Below are 17,251 nucleotides of genomic sequence, written 5' to 3'. Positions count from 1 at the left end.
ATGGTGAAAAGTTGTGTAAAATGATTAAGCTCCTAGCAAACACGGCAAAACTCTGACTCGCAAGTTCCAGTGAGAGTAGTTTGGAAGCACTTAACCCATTTACCTTCCACTTTTCTTAAGAAATCCTGATATTTCCTACAAATTAGCCTATTACAAATTGGCCAGATGCAACTTAAAATTTGTTTTCATCATAGTTTCCAGTTGTTCTATTTTGTTCCAGAATGTTATTTCTTTATTCAGTTTCCACTTTAAAACTGCACACGCACATGGTCACTTCTTACATTCACTTAAGAGTAATGTAGATACAGCTGAGAGTAGCAAATACTACTAGCTTCTCCAGACCCTTTTTAAAATCTTATCAGCCCACTGGAAGTGTGACTGAATGCCCTTCACAAGTTAACTGACGTAGCCCAAGGCACTGAATATGTATACTCACTGACAGAATGAAGCCCTGAATCACAGCCAAAGCATTATCTTAATTCACATTCCACAAACCATTTTGATCAATAAACCTCTTAAAACGAGTCTTAAAAATTTCATGGGTGACTACAATTCTTCCACAAAGAACAGACTGAAGACTTTTGAGTTGCATGCAGAAAAACTTGCCGCGTCAGGAAATATAAATGGGAATTTCACATGGGAGATAAGAAGTTTTCTTCTTTTGGTAGGTCAGTCTTTTATTTTCATCTTCATATTTGCAATCTGACTTACCTGTTTCTTTCCCCAAAACTTAAGTAACGTTTTATGGTCCTTAGACTTTACTCAAGAATACTCGTGATTACTGCAATTATAACCTATGTAATTAGTGATTTCCATCCCCGCTCTTTTTATTAATTCGGATTTACTAAAGTATTAAATGGTATGGAAGGATGCATTGAGATTTTTATTACCGTATTTCACCGACTGTTTCATATAATAACATCTATGAATTTGGGAAGTATCTTACAATTACTGCATCTGGGCATTGTGTTGTGGTTTAACCAGCAAGATTTTTTCTAAGTGGTGCGTAAGATACTGGTATATTTCACAATTAATACTGTCTAAGGGTAATATTATAAGCTGTAGTTCAAATTTCCAATTTCAAGCAACAACTTCCCTGTCCTCCCAGCCACTCTCCCAACATAAATATATAACTGAAATGTTGGAAAAACTATCCAAACACAGTTCAATTTTATATAAAATATTTAATTTTTAAAACACAGGCTATTCATGTCACATAAATATCTTCAATTTTCGGTTAGCTGCTATGGTCAGCAGAATTATCAAGTGTGACTATTAAGAATAACTTAAGATACTGTCACTTATAGGAAAGTCTAAAGCGCTAAGACTCACCATATTAAAATTTGAGATAGTTGAATACTGTAGCTATTTTGCTAAATTTGAAGTATTTCTTCACCTCCTGCAATGTACTTTTAAGTTGTTAGTACTCAAAATTCAAATAAAAGCAAAATAATTGTTCTTCCATTCATTTTTCTCCCCAATAACAAAAAAAAATTCCATCAAAAAAATAAAATGATCAACTGACATCAACTCATTTTATAGCAGTAAAATGGTAAAATATCCACTTTAAAATATCCTTGCTGTCACCAAACTGTAATGCTTCCCATATAGTATTTTGAAATGAAGGTTCACAAGTCAGAGGGCATGGGGTTAAAAGACTGACTTTAGAACTGGAGCAAATTTCCATTCTAAAACAGTTCTTCCGATTTACAATTCCAATGAAAAAGTAAGTTACCAGGAGAAAGAACAGTTAAAACAAAATGGTTAATTGGCACAGCTCTCATTTCCAGAGTTTATTTTTCCATTCAGGGATACTGGAAACACTGGTTATTCACCTTTGGTTCCTTTTGAGAATTTATTGTAATTGTACGTGTGCCTGAGCGTGCATGAGAAGTTAGTTAGACTTGACACCATTACAGCTTACATAGGGTTAGTCCATCCTTCTTTGCTGCTTTTAATAAAAGAGAAAAATGCTAAAATGAACTAAGGTTGCTCTAAGTCTGGCAGAAGTCCTAATAAACCTCACAGAAGGTAAGGTGAGAGGAAGGAAGAGAAGAGGTTTTCTCTCACTACTTTTTCTTTTTGTTTCAATAAATTCAGTGTAGGCAAAGTTTCTAGTTAACAAACTGAACGGCTTTTTCTTAAAATGGCAATTGCGTAACTTAAAATATGATGTCTGCCTCCCCTCCCCCCATGAACTTTAATAGAATCAGGCAATTCTGTTTATTAAGCCTTGCTTCTGCACTACTGCCCTCCAATTATCCATGGCAAAAGGAAAACAGGGACAATATGGCAGCCTGAAAACGGGTACTCTAAAATTCTCATTTAGCTATTACTTTCAACCACTTAAATGATGTAACTTTTTAGAACTTCTTGGAAGTAACAAGATACTGACTGGAGTTCTAATCCCTTTCTTTGCTCTCACGCTCCTAGCAAGACAAGGTGGTAGTGGAAGGTAACATAGCCCAAAGACAGGCAGGAAAGAAGAAAGTGTGACAGGCAGAGGGAATGAGTCTAGCGGGAACTGAACAGGCAGCAGTCCCTAAACACTGGAGAGCTCCCTGCCTCTTCAATACAGTATTGATTCCCTTTAGAAGACAAAATGGGTGTAAAGGTTAACTGCTTTTTCAGACCTTCAGCTTACCTGTTAAGGCACTTACTTACCCTCCCCACCCCATATTTTTCATATAAAACCCACTATTTCATTTGAATGCATTTTGCTCGGCTATGATAATCTGCAAAATAAAACAAAAATAACGTTGACCATTTTTTTTTTATAAAACTGTTGCATCAAGAGAAAGGTTGTGTTTTATTTTCTGAAGTGAGCACAAAGTACACCTTTCACAATAACACTGGAAGCAGGTGCAAAGACTGACAGTGACCTTTGACTAAAGGTAGCTTTGTAAAAAGAAAAATACCAAATAAATCAGTGCCCTTTCTGATTGTTGTAAAACTGGAGGGGGGGAGGGGTTGGTTGGTTGTTACATAAAAGTTGGTCCAAACTTACAAAAAAAGCACAAATGTGCATAGTTCAGAAGATCTGCAAGAGGGCCATAAAAGACTCTTATGTCCCTAAGATTAGCATCCACGTAAAACTGCAAGAATACAAAATAAAATTGTTAACTAGAATTTGTGAAGATGTACAATCAATAGATCTAGTTTTTAGAACAGCATGAATTTAAGCAAAGGTTTTTTTTCTTTTTTTTTTTAACTATTGTATGCAAGACCCTTTTCCACATAAAAATAAAGCTGTTGTTGAATTAATATTATTCAAGTCTCTTGGATTGCTGCCTTAAATTGCAGCTAGAAAAGTCTTTCCAGATAAAAATGATGTGCCTGAGGAAAAACAGATACTCAGTATGGTAACCCTCTGCCTCGACCTCTGCCAGCTGATGTGCTAATGTGTCCCCTGTATCCTTGTGAATATCCAGGTCCTTGGGCAGGAGAAGTCCAGGTCTGTCCATGCATGAGGCCGGGGCCACCCGGGTTTTCCTGTAAGTTACCACCATAGTTATAGTTGTGCATCTTTGCTGGCAAAGGATGAGTACTCTCTGGCCCTGTGGGAGGGTCACTGCTGTTCGCCAGGACTGCAATGGGTCCATGGCTATATTCAAATCTATGGTCCTTGTCTCCACTGAACAACATGGGACCAGTATTGAGGTAAATGTCTCCGTATCCAGCTACTGAACTGGGAAATGACTCGGAAAAGGCAGAAGGCTGAGGTGGACCACCAGAATGAGATGAAGAAGTACTGTAGTTATCCAAAGACTGAATATCTGAGTTTCCAATGAAGCTACGTCGTTCCAATGGTGGAGGAGCAGAGCTACTTCCCAGACCATCATTGCTAACATAAGGAGCGGAAGAGAAAGAAGAGGATCCAAAATTGTCCTTGTAGTCTGATGTGGGCACATAAGTGTCTCCTGCCTGGTAATCCATACCACTTTCTCTTTTGGGATCATCCTGGGGCTGATGCTGAGCGAGCAGCTGTAACAGGGCGGCTTTCACTCCGGCATGAGGGTCAGTTAACGAAGAACTGGTGGTGGGTACGTGCTGGTTTTCTGTCCGATAATCCAGATCTTCTTCGGTCACTGGTGGTGGTTCAGGCGGTTCAGGAGGTCGCTGATCAGGAGGGAGGATACGAGGCCGGTCCGGTTCTGGGGTGAGCTCCAACATCCTCATATCTTGGTGCTGAATGAGGTCATCTTGCCCTAAGTGAAACAAAGCAAAAAGAAAAGGAAAAAAAAAAAGAGAGAGAGAGTCAAAAGTGATCATGGAAAACTATGTGTTTCAAAATAGTCAGTTTCCTACAGGTGGTCCTAAAGAACATCACAAGTTCCGGAAGTTCCATTTCCAGCAAAAAAAAAAGGAACGAAAGGAAACAGGGATATAAATACTAATATTGCCTGCTACCATTTAGGTCTGTGGTGACTGAAAAATTTAACTGCATTGGACTTTTCCAAGGTATCTCACATCTACCTATTTATTGCCTGAAGAACAAAAGCTACCGTACACATAAAGTTTCTGCCTTGCTCAATCATGTTGTTGTAGTTGGAGTAAATTATTTCTTCCATCAGAGGTTTACATGAGAAAAATCTCTGGCATTCTTAATGAGCTACAGCACACATGGGTAATTTGTCAAAGAATCTACTCTTCCTAGGAGTAAATGGACTCACGAACCAACCTATGACCAGTGACCTGGGAATTTTCAGAACATCTACTCCTAGCAATGCCACCAAACGATACACATCTGAGACCCCCCCCCCCCCACCATCAAGAAAAACAGTGTGGACACTGTTAGCGGTCTGCTCTCTGCACACTCACCCGATGCCGGAGTGCTAGGTTCTGGAGGTGGCCTGAGTTGTAATGACGCTTCATGTCCCGACCCATTTTCCCTCTCTTCCAGTAGCACGTCTTTCTGCTTGGACTGCTGGGCCTTTATTAACTGAGTCAGCAGAACTGCGAAAGCGCTCTGCACGGCCGCCTGGGCAGCATCAGTCTCCACTTTAGGCTGCGCGCTCTGAGAAGAAGGCTGAGTTCCTCCCAATGGTTTCGAAGACTCCTGTTGTGGTGTGGATGGGTCTGTCTGTTTTTCACCTGTTGCCAAAATTCCAGCAGGAAGGTTTATTTTATTTAGCTGCTGTTGAGTCTCAGAGTTTACCTTAATGTTCAACACTTGGACAAAATCAGCCATATTAACACTTGTTTTAGACTGTAGTAGGTTTAGTAGAATTGCCAATTCACTGTGGTTTAACTGCTGTCCAGGGCCTGTTTTTACTAAAGACAAAATTTGTATTAATTAGAATTGCCATAATTCACAGCACACCCCGCCCCCCCAAAATGGCTCTATATTACCCTATTAAAATGCCCATTTGTGGGACAGTGTGTAGGAAACACTGTGAAACAGGAATCTCAGTCTGGTTCTAATTTCATGTACGTACATTTAAGATGTAACTGCACGTAAGTCAAAACAACAACAACACACTGCGGCCCGTTTTGAAGAATTCTCTTCAGGGCTCAATAGTTCAAAAGGAAAACCAAGACTACTGCTGGAGCCCCGTAGGGTAGGTGTGAGTGGGATTCGCCAGCTGTGAGCAGGGACTGGAGGCGGTGGCGCGGGGCAGCTACAGTGTCAGGCACTCTTGAAACATTTGGGATCTTTCATTCCTCGCAACAACCTTGAAGGCACCCTCTATTATTACTCCCAGTTTGTTTGTTTTTAAACTGAAGAAGAAACTGACATCCAGGGACACTAAATAATTTGCCCAAGGTCACAAACTCTGTAAACGGCCAAGTTGAGATCAGAACCCAGGTATTCTGATTCCGGAGTCTGAGCTCTTAACTACTCACTAAAATCATCTTAAATAAGCTCATCTAAAATCATGCTTATTATCTGAGGACCTAACCTGATTTTGCTGTAAATTCAAACTGAGATGTTATAGACTCCTTAATAAAATGTATTTTATTCAAATTACCTTTTTTTAAGGTAAGTCCCTTAGGGTAAGTTAGGAACTCCTACAGAAGCATGCTTATAATGCTCATGCAAGATGATATTAACTCATCACCAACAAAACAGATGGCGTTGTTTTTCAATTTTCAGTTGAGGCTAGTGACGGTTTGCACAGGTTCTCGTGCAAGCTTCCCTGAGCCACACATAACAAGGCTCGAATGTGTATGATACCACAGAAGTTCAGCGACACTACTCTGATAAGCAATTTCTATTATAAGAATGATGAACCAACAGAAGAGAAACTCCAAGAAAATAAAAAACTGATGAGTAACGCTCTCCTTTTATTTTCTCTCTTTATATATATTTTAAGAGCCTTTTTATTACTTCTTAATGTTATTTGTAGGTTAACTCAAAACAAACTTTTGCAAGTTCTTCCTGTGACTCGCAGGCATTAAGAAACAAAGAGCCATGTCTGTTTGCTGCATCCTAAGAGCCAGGTTCCCCTCATTTTCCATTTTATTTCTACATCAGCAGAGGCAGGCTCTGTGTGAGCTTGCAAGTATTCTGTAACTATGGTGTCTCCTCTAACAAAAAGGGCATTTTCTTTTAAAATAAGACAGTTGATGATGAAGAAAATGAAGCAGAGAGGATTCATTCCTATTTCACAAAACCAGGATTCTTCTTAACAGTGACAGTTTCAAAAAAAGGAAAACAAAAGATAAAATGAAACTCTGAGCAACAAATAACAATTGCTTTTGGTTTGTAAAGTAATGTACCAGTACTTTAATGCAGTCTGACCAAGGTCAAGTATAAGTTTGCAGATTACATGGGAAAGCTAATCTACTCTATATTTATATCCAACCACCAAAGTTCAATCTGATCAGATCTGTTTTAATCAACTAACTGATCTTTAAAACTAAATGACAGAATGAGTTTAACAACATTTCTGACAACACTCAAGAGGCCGAATTCTCATGAAGAAGATTACTCTTATGACAGACTGATCCAGAGGAAGAAATTTAGTAAGTTTCCCCCAGATAGCCTTCTTTATCATACTTCAAGTCATTTTTCGAACAATATGAGATTCCAATTTTTGAGATTCTATAATATTAACAGGCCATGTAGTAAGAGTGATCTGAGGACATTATAAACAGAATGAAAGAACTTCTATTATGAATTTTGGCTGTCTTCCTATATCTTTCTATGGATTCTTGCCCTAGGGAGAAAAAGGAAATAGAGAAATCTGACCATTCACTAATCATATGTAATTTGATGCTCTTCTGAAGTGCCTCTTACCTTAAGATTGTTTCATATTGTGATGCCAGTAGGAGTAAAATGTCTATACTGGCACAAGCAATTAACAGGGAAATGTCAAGTTTGGTGAGTAAATCTTAATGTTTTAGCCACAAATGCTTTAACACGATAGCAACATAATCACAGCTAGCCACAAAACGAGGGAAGAAAACCAACCCAGGAAGCATTACTGACCAGGCGCTACGTTCGAGTTGCCCTGAGGTTTCAGCTGTGAAGACGGCAGCACGCCCTGCGGTGTGCTGGTCCTGCTGTCATCTAAGCCAAGAGACAAGTCCTTTCTGGGGGCTTTAATTGTTGAAACATCATCGGTCATGCCCATCTGCTTCTGTCTTCTTCGCTTTTTACTCCACAGCTCATGACAATCTTGCCATAAAGGAAGACTGGAAAAAAAAAAGGTATCAAATTGTTTGTCAGTGTTATTTCTTAACGACAACAAAAACCTGCTAATATTTCCTACACAGCACCAAAGCTGCCACCCCACACCCCTGCCAGTTGATCTTGAAGACTCCATACACATGCTGTGTGAGCCCCTCAACAAAAATCATCCTTGAGGCCCCACCTCTATCAGGGATTCACTTTTACAAATGGACTGTTTTTCTGTGGCTTCTGAATAATTGACAAATAATCATTTATTAAAACTATGAATGAACGGGGCGCCTGGGTGGCTCAGTCGGTTATGCATCCGACTTTGGCTCAGGTCATAATCTCGCAGTTCGTGGGTTTGAGCCCCGTGTCGGGCTCTGTGCTGACAGCTTGGAGCCTGAAGCCTGCTTCGGATTGTGTGTCTCCCTCTCTATCTGCCCCTCCCCCGCTCACGCTCTGTCTCTCTCTCTATAAAAAATAAAACATTAAAAAAATTTTTAAAAACTATGAATGAAGAACACATGTTCATAAAACTTTGTTACTATTATCCTTGGTGCAGTCTTTTAAAGCCAGTTCTTATCACAGTACACCATACACTGAACAGGACATGGAAAAAAAGGCAAAAAATATGCCATTCGCAGGAAATGGAAACAGGATTAAAGAGTAGTAAAGGCTAGGAGATAACATTTGTGAAAGACTTTCTAGTAAAAGCTTTTTACTTTTTTAATACCCTCTTATTTACTTCCATAATCAAATGCTCTAAAATGAAACTATGCTACAGAGAAGGTTCAAAAATAGGTAGTCCAGGCTAATTACTCATCAATAAAGAGTTCTGAATACCTAGCAGCTATCAAAATTACCCACAATTCTGAAACAGTTCTACCTTCATTAATGTAATTTCTTAAAACTGACAACACTACAGAGTAACTTTTGCCTAAAGAAAGATGTAAGTGGTTGATTTATAAATGTTTTCTTCTTATCCTAATAAAAATTCCAATGGGAAGTTACTATTATATCTATTTTAAAGATGAGAAAATTGAGGCTTGGAAAGGTTAATAAACTTGCCCAGAATATCTACAAATTCTCTTAAGCAGCCCCAACCTGGTTGATACAGCTACAAGTCTTCAACCTGGGTGTGTTCACCTCTAGGGATGCTTTTGAAGGGGATGCACCTGAAATGGTTTTAAAACAACTGACACAGCTTTCCTACAATTGACTTTGGAGAATGGCCTGCACAGCAAGTTCTTTCACACCTCCTCTTTCACAATTACTCTCATCTCATGTTACAAAATAAAGGCATATGCAACAATATGGTCGAATCTTAGCAATATAATATCAAGTAAAAAAAAGTCATTCCCAAAAGATTACAAACAGCATGACACTCTTTTATAAAATTAAAAACAACTAAAAATTTTAAAATATAACTTTTTATGAGTACATATAGATGGCAACAAAAGTATATACAAAAGAAAACAGGGATGATGGTTACCTCAGGTGGAGGAAGGCAAGGGGATAGGTCGTGGGGCAGGGGGTGGGGAGAGGGTATGATATGACTAACGTAGGTTATTTCCAAGGTTCTAGCTTTTATTTGGTAGGTTCATGGCTGCTTATTAACATCATTTAAAATAACTAATTAAGTAACTAAAAGAAAAAAAAGAGAGCCATGCATGGACCAATGATGAGTGACACAAGGATTATGATTAAACCAAGTCTATGCACCTGAGGTCCAAAAACAAAACAAAGGCATACCTCTCAGCCATCTTACTATGGTGCATTGCCTCAGCGTGTAAAAACCTCCTGGAGTAACAAACAAAGGTACAATTTGAAATATTGATATTGGGAAGCTTTAAGGCATCATAAACCCGCCAAAGACTTTCCTTTCTGTGTGTGTGTTTATGTATTTTAAGATGTGTGGCCTTAGCCCCTGCTGGGATATTCCGAATTCAGATATACTGCGGTACTCAGAGTGGGGCAACAGGAGTGACTTCACTTCTTCCACCCTGATGCTCTTGCAGGAGAGCCCCATAACGGGAAAGCAAAGAAATCCACAGGAAAGGGCTTCTGGGCTCCCTCCCACAATTTAAAGCTGAGAGATTCTTTATGGATGATCTCCACGCTCATCTCTAGGAAAGACCAACATTACCCAACCAATAGCTGTAATGTATAGGTTAGTGATGCAGACTCTGGATATACCGGCAACGTTTTCCAGGATGACCACATTTTTATGTGCTTTTTCTGAAGGTTCAAATACCGGCTCAGCCACTTACTTATTGGCTCTCATTAGGCAAGTAACTTGACCTCTGTGCCTCAGTTTCCTTATCTTTAAAAATGAGATTAACAATATAATCTACCTTATGGGGTAGAGGTAATGATATATGTTAACATATGTAAGCGCTGGACAGTGCCCCTCACATAGTAGGCACTGTATTCACGCTTGATACCCATTTATCATCATTACGTAAGATAGTTTAAAACTACCTTTATCAAATCACTCACATCATGAAATGCTTATTCCAATTACAGTTGATCATATTTTATCTTATAAATTGTTCAGTGCTTTTCACTTACTGTTGAGAAAAAATAAAATTATAGGCTAGCTGTCACTCTTTCACTTTTTAGTAATATGTTTTTTCTTTCCATTAAATATGCCAGTAAAGTTTTGACACCACATCTAATATAATTAATGCAGTTGTTTTGTTTTTTTGTTTTAATATCCTATTCTCATTTGATTATTCCTAAAATTAATCACAATATCATTATACTTTCAACCTGAATGCTTTAGTGATGCATCCTGTAATTTATTACTGGATTACAGCCTGTTCACCAAAATGTGTATTAATATGCCTTTTTTTTTTTTTTAATATGCTTATTTTTAATGGAGAAATGCAGTCAGGTGTGTTCTGGTAAAAATTAGGTGATGTGTGTGACAATATGGACAGGTTCCAATTAGGTTATATGACAGATGTTTTCCATTAATTAAATGGGATGTATCTACAGTTCCAAGGTTTTCACAAAACCATGCATTTTAAAAAAGTACTAAGAAAAAAGATGTAACATATAGATTGGCGAAGTTGTACTGACGTTACATGTTGACACCCTAAACTTTTCCAAGTATACTTACTGGATGAAATAAGTGTTAATAAAAGAAAAAGTACGAAGTATAAGAAATCATTTAATAAGATACTAATAAAGCTTCTTTAGTTTATTTTCTCAAAATTTGAAAAAATAATGAATGACTCTTAAAAATCTTTTCAAGCCATAGGATTTCCAATTCTTTACTGTCAAGAAAATTAAAACAGAACCTTAAGTCGACATTTGAAAGGTCATTATCATAATTTCTGATGACAGATCACTCTGTGATTTTTGGACATAATATGGAAGGAGTGCAAAGAACTCAGTGATAAAACCATGACAAAAGACCATTTGTTCGCAAAGGCTTACTTACAAGGGTACTTATAAAAAGAAAAGAATAAAATTACAATTAATGTGGAACTCTCTCATTCTAGAATGAGTAATATTAATTGGTAGATATAAAAAAAATCACAGTCCTACCTATTTCATTAGGTCGCATTTACAAACAAATTTATTAATTTTTTCTTTCCTTAAAAAAATGTTTTTAATTGGAATATAGTTGCCATATAATTTACCATATAATATTATATTAGTTTCAGGGCTACAACATAGTGAGTCAACAATTTTCTTTCCTTTTTTAAACTGAAATATATACTAGTAATATTCACAATGACCATCTGATCAAGAAGAAAAAAAGCTTAAAATCAGAAAAATTTTAAGATTAAATTTCCATTTATATACATATATTTGTTTTAAAGAAGTTCAATACGGTAATCAATAAAATACTTTCAAGCATAAATGTTACATTAAAAACCTGTGAAATTAATATAAGTTCCAGATTTAAAAAAGGGACACTGTCCAATTGTTGAAGAGTATTCTGTATTTTCTAAATGAATCTTGATGAATATCAAAATGCTAAGATATTTTGATCCCAGTGGGTACATTTACAAGAAGTGAGATAACTGCTCCATTTAAAAGTGTCAACACTTACCATACACTGAAATTTACATCTTTTGCAACTATCTCCACGCTTGATTAAAACAAGTTTAGATGTTAATTAAAAATATGCTCAATATAATTTTTACCAGGATTCTTTCATGTGGGCCACTTGAACCAGGAGATCAACTTAGTATTACCAATAATGGGAGAAGAGTGACCTTACATTCCTCCTGATAGGATAGAGCAGGAAGCACACATCACTACCTAAGTACTATTCTTGACAAAAAAAAAAAAAGTTATTCTAATTTTGATCACAAGAAAGCAATTACAGCCAAAATGTAGAATGTTTTACAAAATAGCTAGCTTGAACTCTTCAAAAATGCCAATGTCATAAAAGCCCTCCCCCAAAGAGCAATTAAAGACTGAAGAGAATTACAACCAAATCCAATGAGTGAGCTTTGACTGAATTCTTCATCAAAAAAACACAAAAAACAAAACAAAAACTATAAAGGAAATTACTGGGACAACTGGAGAAATTTAAATATGGATTGCCTACTACATACTGCAATGTTAAATTTCTTATGCTTTATAATGGCACTGTAGTAACAAAGTCCCAGTTCTTACAGCTACATGACAAATCATTTATAAGTATTGTGTCACTTCCACAATACAATATTCAGATATTTCAGGACGAAAACCTTATATATAGTGTAAAGCAAATGTTAATAATTATTGAATCTAGGTGAATGACATATAAGTGCTTATTGTACTGTTCTTCATATTTTTCTGCAGAGGTGAAATTTTTCCAAATCAGAAGTTATAAAAGATATACTTTGAAGGGGTACTGGTGCCAAAGTCTCAAGCCTGCTGATATATACCCACAAGCAAAGAACAACAACAACAACAAAAACCCCACCATGAAACAATTAATTAAACAGCGAATGATTCAGGTCCTTCAACATGTTAAGTGATAGATCCTTTCTGCCTGTCAAATCATCCCACAATGTCTATTCATATAATTCAATAAAAACCTAATGAAGTTGAACGTGAAGGTCTCAGAATAAAGTAAGTCCAATCTAAGTGATAAGTGGAAGAGCCAGGATTTGAACTCCAAAGCCCATGTTTGTTCATTCACAATATACTAATTTTATTACACGGAAACATTTTATTATAGGGATAGGCCTGCTTTTGTTACACTCATCGTTCAGTTTTTAAATTACTATAAAAATCCCTACAAAAGGTCTAGGTCCTATCAAAAAAGAGAACCAAGTGGACTGCTCTGTCCCCTCCCTTTTTCCCCAAAGCAATCCTAGAGAAATTACAGGAGCCACAAGGGAAGGAAGGTTCAAGAACCCAGCTATTCTGACTCCCAAACTCTATACATTTTCTCTGCTTCATCCAATAAACTCCTTCTATACAGACTTTTGTTACTAATGCTCTTTTATCCAATGATAAGGATTTTCTATTATATAGTATGCCAGGAATATTTCAGAACTTCTCTTTGTTACTGAACTAACTGGCTGGCTCCACCCTTTACTAGATTTGTATTCTTGGGCAAGTTTCTTAACCTCTTTGAGCCTGCTTCCTCCTCTATATAAAGAGGACAATAATAATACCCACCTGATAGGATTATAAAGATTAATGTAATACATGAAAAATGCTTAGCATAGCACCCAAATTTTTAGCTATAGCAACACTGGGGCTGGCAGAAGTAGTACTAGAATAATATTAGCAGCAGGAATATTTTCCTAGAGTTGAAATCTATTAATAAAATTAGAAAAAGGAAAAGCTGCTCTTGCTATTCCTATGGTTAGCAGAACATTAAGCAAGGTTCTAAATTCTAGATGTGCAAATTATGTGTATTACTAGTATTCTATTTCTTTTGACTTATTCTTTTTGACTTAAATAATCATGCAATAGCTTCTGATCATTTTATACAGATGCTACTAAAACTATCCAGATGGGATCTAATTATTAATAAAGAGCCACTTACTCTGGTGGAGGCATCTTTGAGGGCTCCACGTCCCGAAGGAATTCGCACTGAAGAGCCTGTTCTGCAGTGCAGCGCTTACTAGGATCCAAGGCGAGCATGTAATCAAATAAGTCTAATGCGGCTGCAGGAATACTGGCATGAGAGGATTACAAAAGTCATACATGGTCTTTGACATAAGTTTAATGCTTCTTTAAAATAACATTTTATAACATGTTTGTACTACTTTATTCCAATAAATTCCAAATTTTCCTTTGAGACATATTTTTACATACTTTTTAACTATCATTCTAAATAATTTGAAATTTGGCAAACAATAGCATTATTTTATTACTCAATTGGAAATATGCAATTTTAACAATGAAGAACTGAATAGTATAGTTTCCTATAACAAAATAAAAACCTGAACTCAAATAACATGTAAGTTGCTTCATTAAAATTTTAAATGATGTTAAAGTTCCATCATGTAAACTCCAAATCAAACACACAACCCCAAATCACTGAAACCATAATGATAGTGAAATGGTAATTTGCATGTAGCAAAGGGAAAGTCAAAATTAAAGGACATGAGAGAATTGTGATCGGTCTACGTTGGGTCAATAGAGGACAGTGACATTTAGAATTCACAATAACTAAAAAGAAAAAAAAAATCAATGCAATATGGACATTTAAGCATCCCCTTCTTACAAAACAAATTCTTCTCTTAACTTTCGACGATATTGCTTCTTTGGTTTCATGGTGTTGAAATATGGTAGTTTGATTACATCAGGCCACACTGCAGGACATGGACTCCCACATATACGGCTAAACAACACACAAAAATAAGTACATCAATGTAAATTACACAGAAAAAAAAATCATACATGACTGCCACATAAAACCTCAACTCATTATTCAATAAAGGTTACATAGAATCTTCATGCAATGTATGAGAAGTTTTACTCAATATTTTAGTCATCCCAACTTATTTACTAGTTTTAAGATATCAACTTATTTTCAGTAGCTACCTCTAACACTCCAAACATTCCTGAAAAGAAAACCTTTATATTTGTACAATCAAGTCTGAAAACACAGATAACACTTCAATTATGCTGACCATATTGTGAAGCAAGCTAAAAAATTTATGCCAATAAATTAAGGAGCAAGAACTTAGGATGTCTTTCTCTTGTTCTGTAGGTACCTGTCATCACCTTCTCATGACTATGATGATGTCTGTGAGAACACTGGAAACAAACTTCCTACATCCAGGAAAGGAACTGTACTAGGTCTGCTGCTGAATTCAGTCAACAGGAGGACCCTTCAAAGTAACATTCTTGAGACATAAAAGTTCTTCAACTTAAGTAGTGCCACTGATTTCAAGGTATTTAGAAATTTTAACTGCTTTAATCTCTGCTTATCTGTATTTTGGAAACCCTATTTTTGTACTAACTAGTAAGTCCTTGTTATGGTAATTTGTAGAAGGAAGGCTATAACATGGATAACCCCAGCTGCTAAATATTTAAACACTGATTTGATAATATATAGATGAAAAATCATTAAATATGCTTACCCTCAGTACACTGAATCTCAAAAATAAATGTGCATTGTACATAAAATCCTCAGCTGGTCTTCATATGTAAAGAGGAAATGTCCAGGCATCACTGACTAAAAGTAAAACTGTTCTGTACATAATAAATATAAATGCATGCACCAATGTGTATAAACAAGCCATGGCTAAAGTTGCCAGCCATTCTTTAGCTGAGCTGTAGAACGCTGTCTCAGAAACACACAAAAAATAAAGATTTCTTCTTTATGGAAGAAATCGCAGGTCTTTTAAGCTATGCCACTGAAAAGTACATTTTTGTTTCAACATAGTTCAGGATTTTTGTAAACCTAAGCTTTTAAAAAGGTATTAAGGTATTTGTACACTGCCAGTCTCTTTTTCCTTACAACTTCCTCAAAAATACAGTGGCTGTCTCAGAAAACAAGGTCAAACTCAGGGGTATGGTTCTATGATCTGGTTTCAAACTGCCTTCCCAGTCTCATTTCCCAATTCATCCCTCCCCACAGATCAATCACTCTTCCGCATTTGTGATATTTCCCCTTGCTAGATTCTAACTAGCAGAATCCTTTTCATTTCTCCAGATTCAGATAAAAAATAATGTATTCAATGAGGTCTTCTGTGTCCCCATAGCTACCGAGAACAGTCACTCTGATTTCTACTTGCTTCTTTTGACACTATTTCACTCTTTTGTATTTTAGTTTACGTATCTGTTTTTTCTTACTAAACTACAGTTTGGGAACTGTGTCTTTTAACTTTTGTAAACTTCTCTCAATAACAATATAAATAATCCCAGGCAGAGTGATGTACGTTATTACAGAAATATAAAGTATACTGAAATTTTCAAAAGTGAAGGATGCTTTCAACTGCAGAAATACAAGAAAATGTACTCAAGTTATGGAAGAGGTACAGAATTTTGGCTACAGCTCCAAGGATAAGTAAATAATAGACAGGTGGAAAGGAACTAACAAAAATGTTACTGGCAAAGAGAAGTGCATAGGCAGAGGCACAGAAGTAGTCCAGTACAGACATATCAGAGGAAGACTAAAGAAACAGGTGGAATTTAGGGCTCAGGGAGGGTTGCTGGGAGCACAGATAGGAGCCACGCAGTAAGTTTTAACAGGTAGTTCGCCTAACTAGAATGAAGGCAAACTCTGAAAACAAACTTTAGAACTGAAACCTGCCTGTGACAATTGGTCAAACTGCATTGCTTAAAAATCTGTTTCTTCTTTTGTAAAAGGCAGATTAGTTTTACTTCAGAGCTGTGAAATTAAATGAGCTGGCATCTGGCCCATTCAATAGAAATAAAATGAAAGTAAGTTTCATTACCCCTTAGCTAAAGAGTTTCAACTATTTTACTCTATGTGTTGTGAGAAGAGAGTTGAATAGTAAAGTTATCGAACTAGTAGCAGGTCATTAGATCATCTGAGGCAGGGAAAGTTACTAGAAACTGAGGAAGCAGACATGACAGCAATTGATGAAAACTGCATATTGGTTAAGATCTGTACCCGATGGCCAACCAGCTCTCTCAAGATCACTTACCGAAGAGGTCCTGAGATGCATCATATGCTAAATCCCCAAATACCTGAGATCTATTTTGGGACTTTATTCTGACTCACCTACTCTGGTACCAATACCATACGGTAGCTTTTTATTTTTTGTAAGACCAACAGGACAAAGCCTTCTATATCCACCCACACCTCTAATTACCCTCCTCAGAATTTTCTTACAGATTGTAGAATCAATACTGTCACACTCCAAAAGTAAGAGAATCTGTTCAGATTCCACTGTTGCTCTGAACTTATAGATTTAGAAAGAATTGCTATCTTCAGAAGGTTTAATTTCTATCCCAGAAATATACAACATTTATATTTCCTTCAGTTTATATGTATCTTTCTTTAATTAGATCTTATATATTGCTTTTTATCATCTTTATTTTTTACTTGTTTGAATGTATTCTTATTCCTATCAGGAAAGTCCTATTATAGAAAACGTTTTGACATATGACACAAAATTTTAAATAGCCATCTGAGATCCTATGGGTCCTAACATAGTTTTAATAGTTGTTTCTTTGAGGCTTTCTTTG

At 36.5% G+C, this 17,251-nt stretch overlaps 1 protein-coding gene across 4 annotated transcripts in view; it reads right to left on the bottom strand.

The window, feature by feature from the left end:
* Positions 1–1,164: 1,164 nt before the first annotated feature.
* CDK13 (cyclin dependent kinase 13) overlaps positions 1,165–17,251 on the bottom strand; it is a 123,634-nt gene continuing 107,547 nt past the window's right edge. The window contains exons 10-15 of one of the 4 annotated variants that reach the window (XM_040473009.1): positions 14,313–14,429; positions 13,629–13,760; positions 9,374–9,421; positions 7,436–7,641; positions 4,822–5,274; positions 1,165–4,208 (exon numbers count right to left, since the gene is read on the bottom strand). In XM_040473009.1, the coding sequence (XP_040328943.1) occupies positions 3,355–4,208; positions 4,822–5,274; positions 7,436–7,641; positions 9,374–9,421; positions 13,629–13,760; positions 14,313–14,429 (1,810 nt within the window). In that variant the 3' untranslated portion in view covers positions 1,165–3,354. The remainder of the gene's footprint in view (positions 4,209–4,821; positions 5,275–7,435; positions 7,642–9,373; positions 9,422–13,628; positions 13,761–14,312; positions 14,430–17,251) is intronic. The other 3 variants (XM_040473012.1, XM_040473011.1, XM_040473013.1) reach the window with 3 other exon arrangements.

The sequence above is a fragment of the Herpailurus yagouaroundi genome, unplaced genomic scaffold, assembly GCF_014898765.1.
Source record: "Herpailurus yagouaroundi ecotype Mexico unplaced genomic scaffold, PumYag 100, whole genome shotgun sequence".
NCBI lineage: Eukaryota > Metazoa > Chordata > Mammalia > Carnivora > Felidae > Herpailurus > Herpailurus yagouaroundi.
This window is presented reverse-complemented; position numbering and strand designations above follow the sequence as displayed.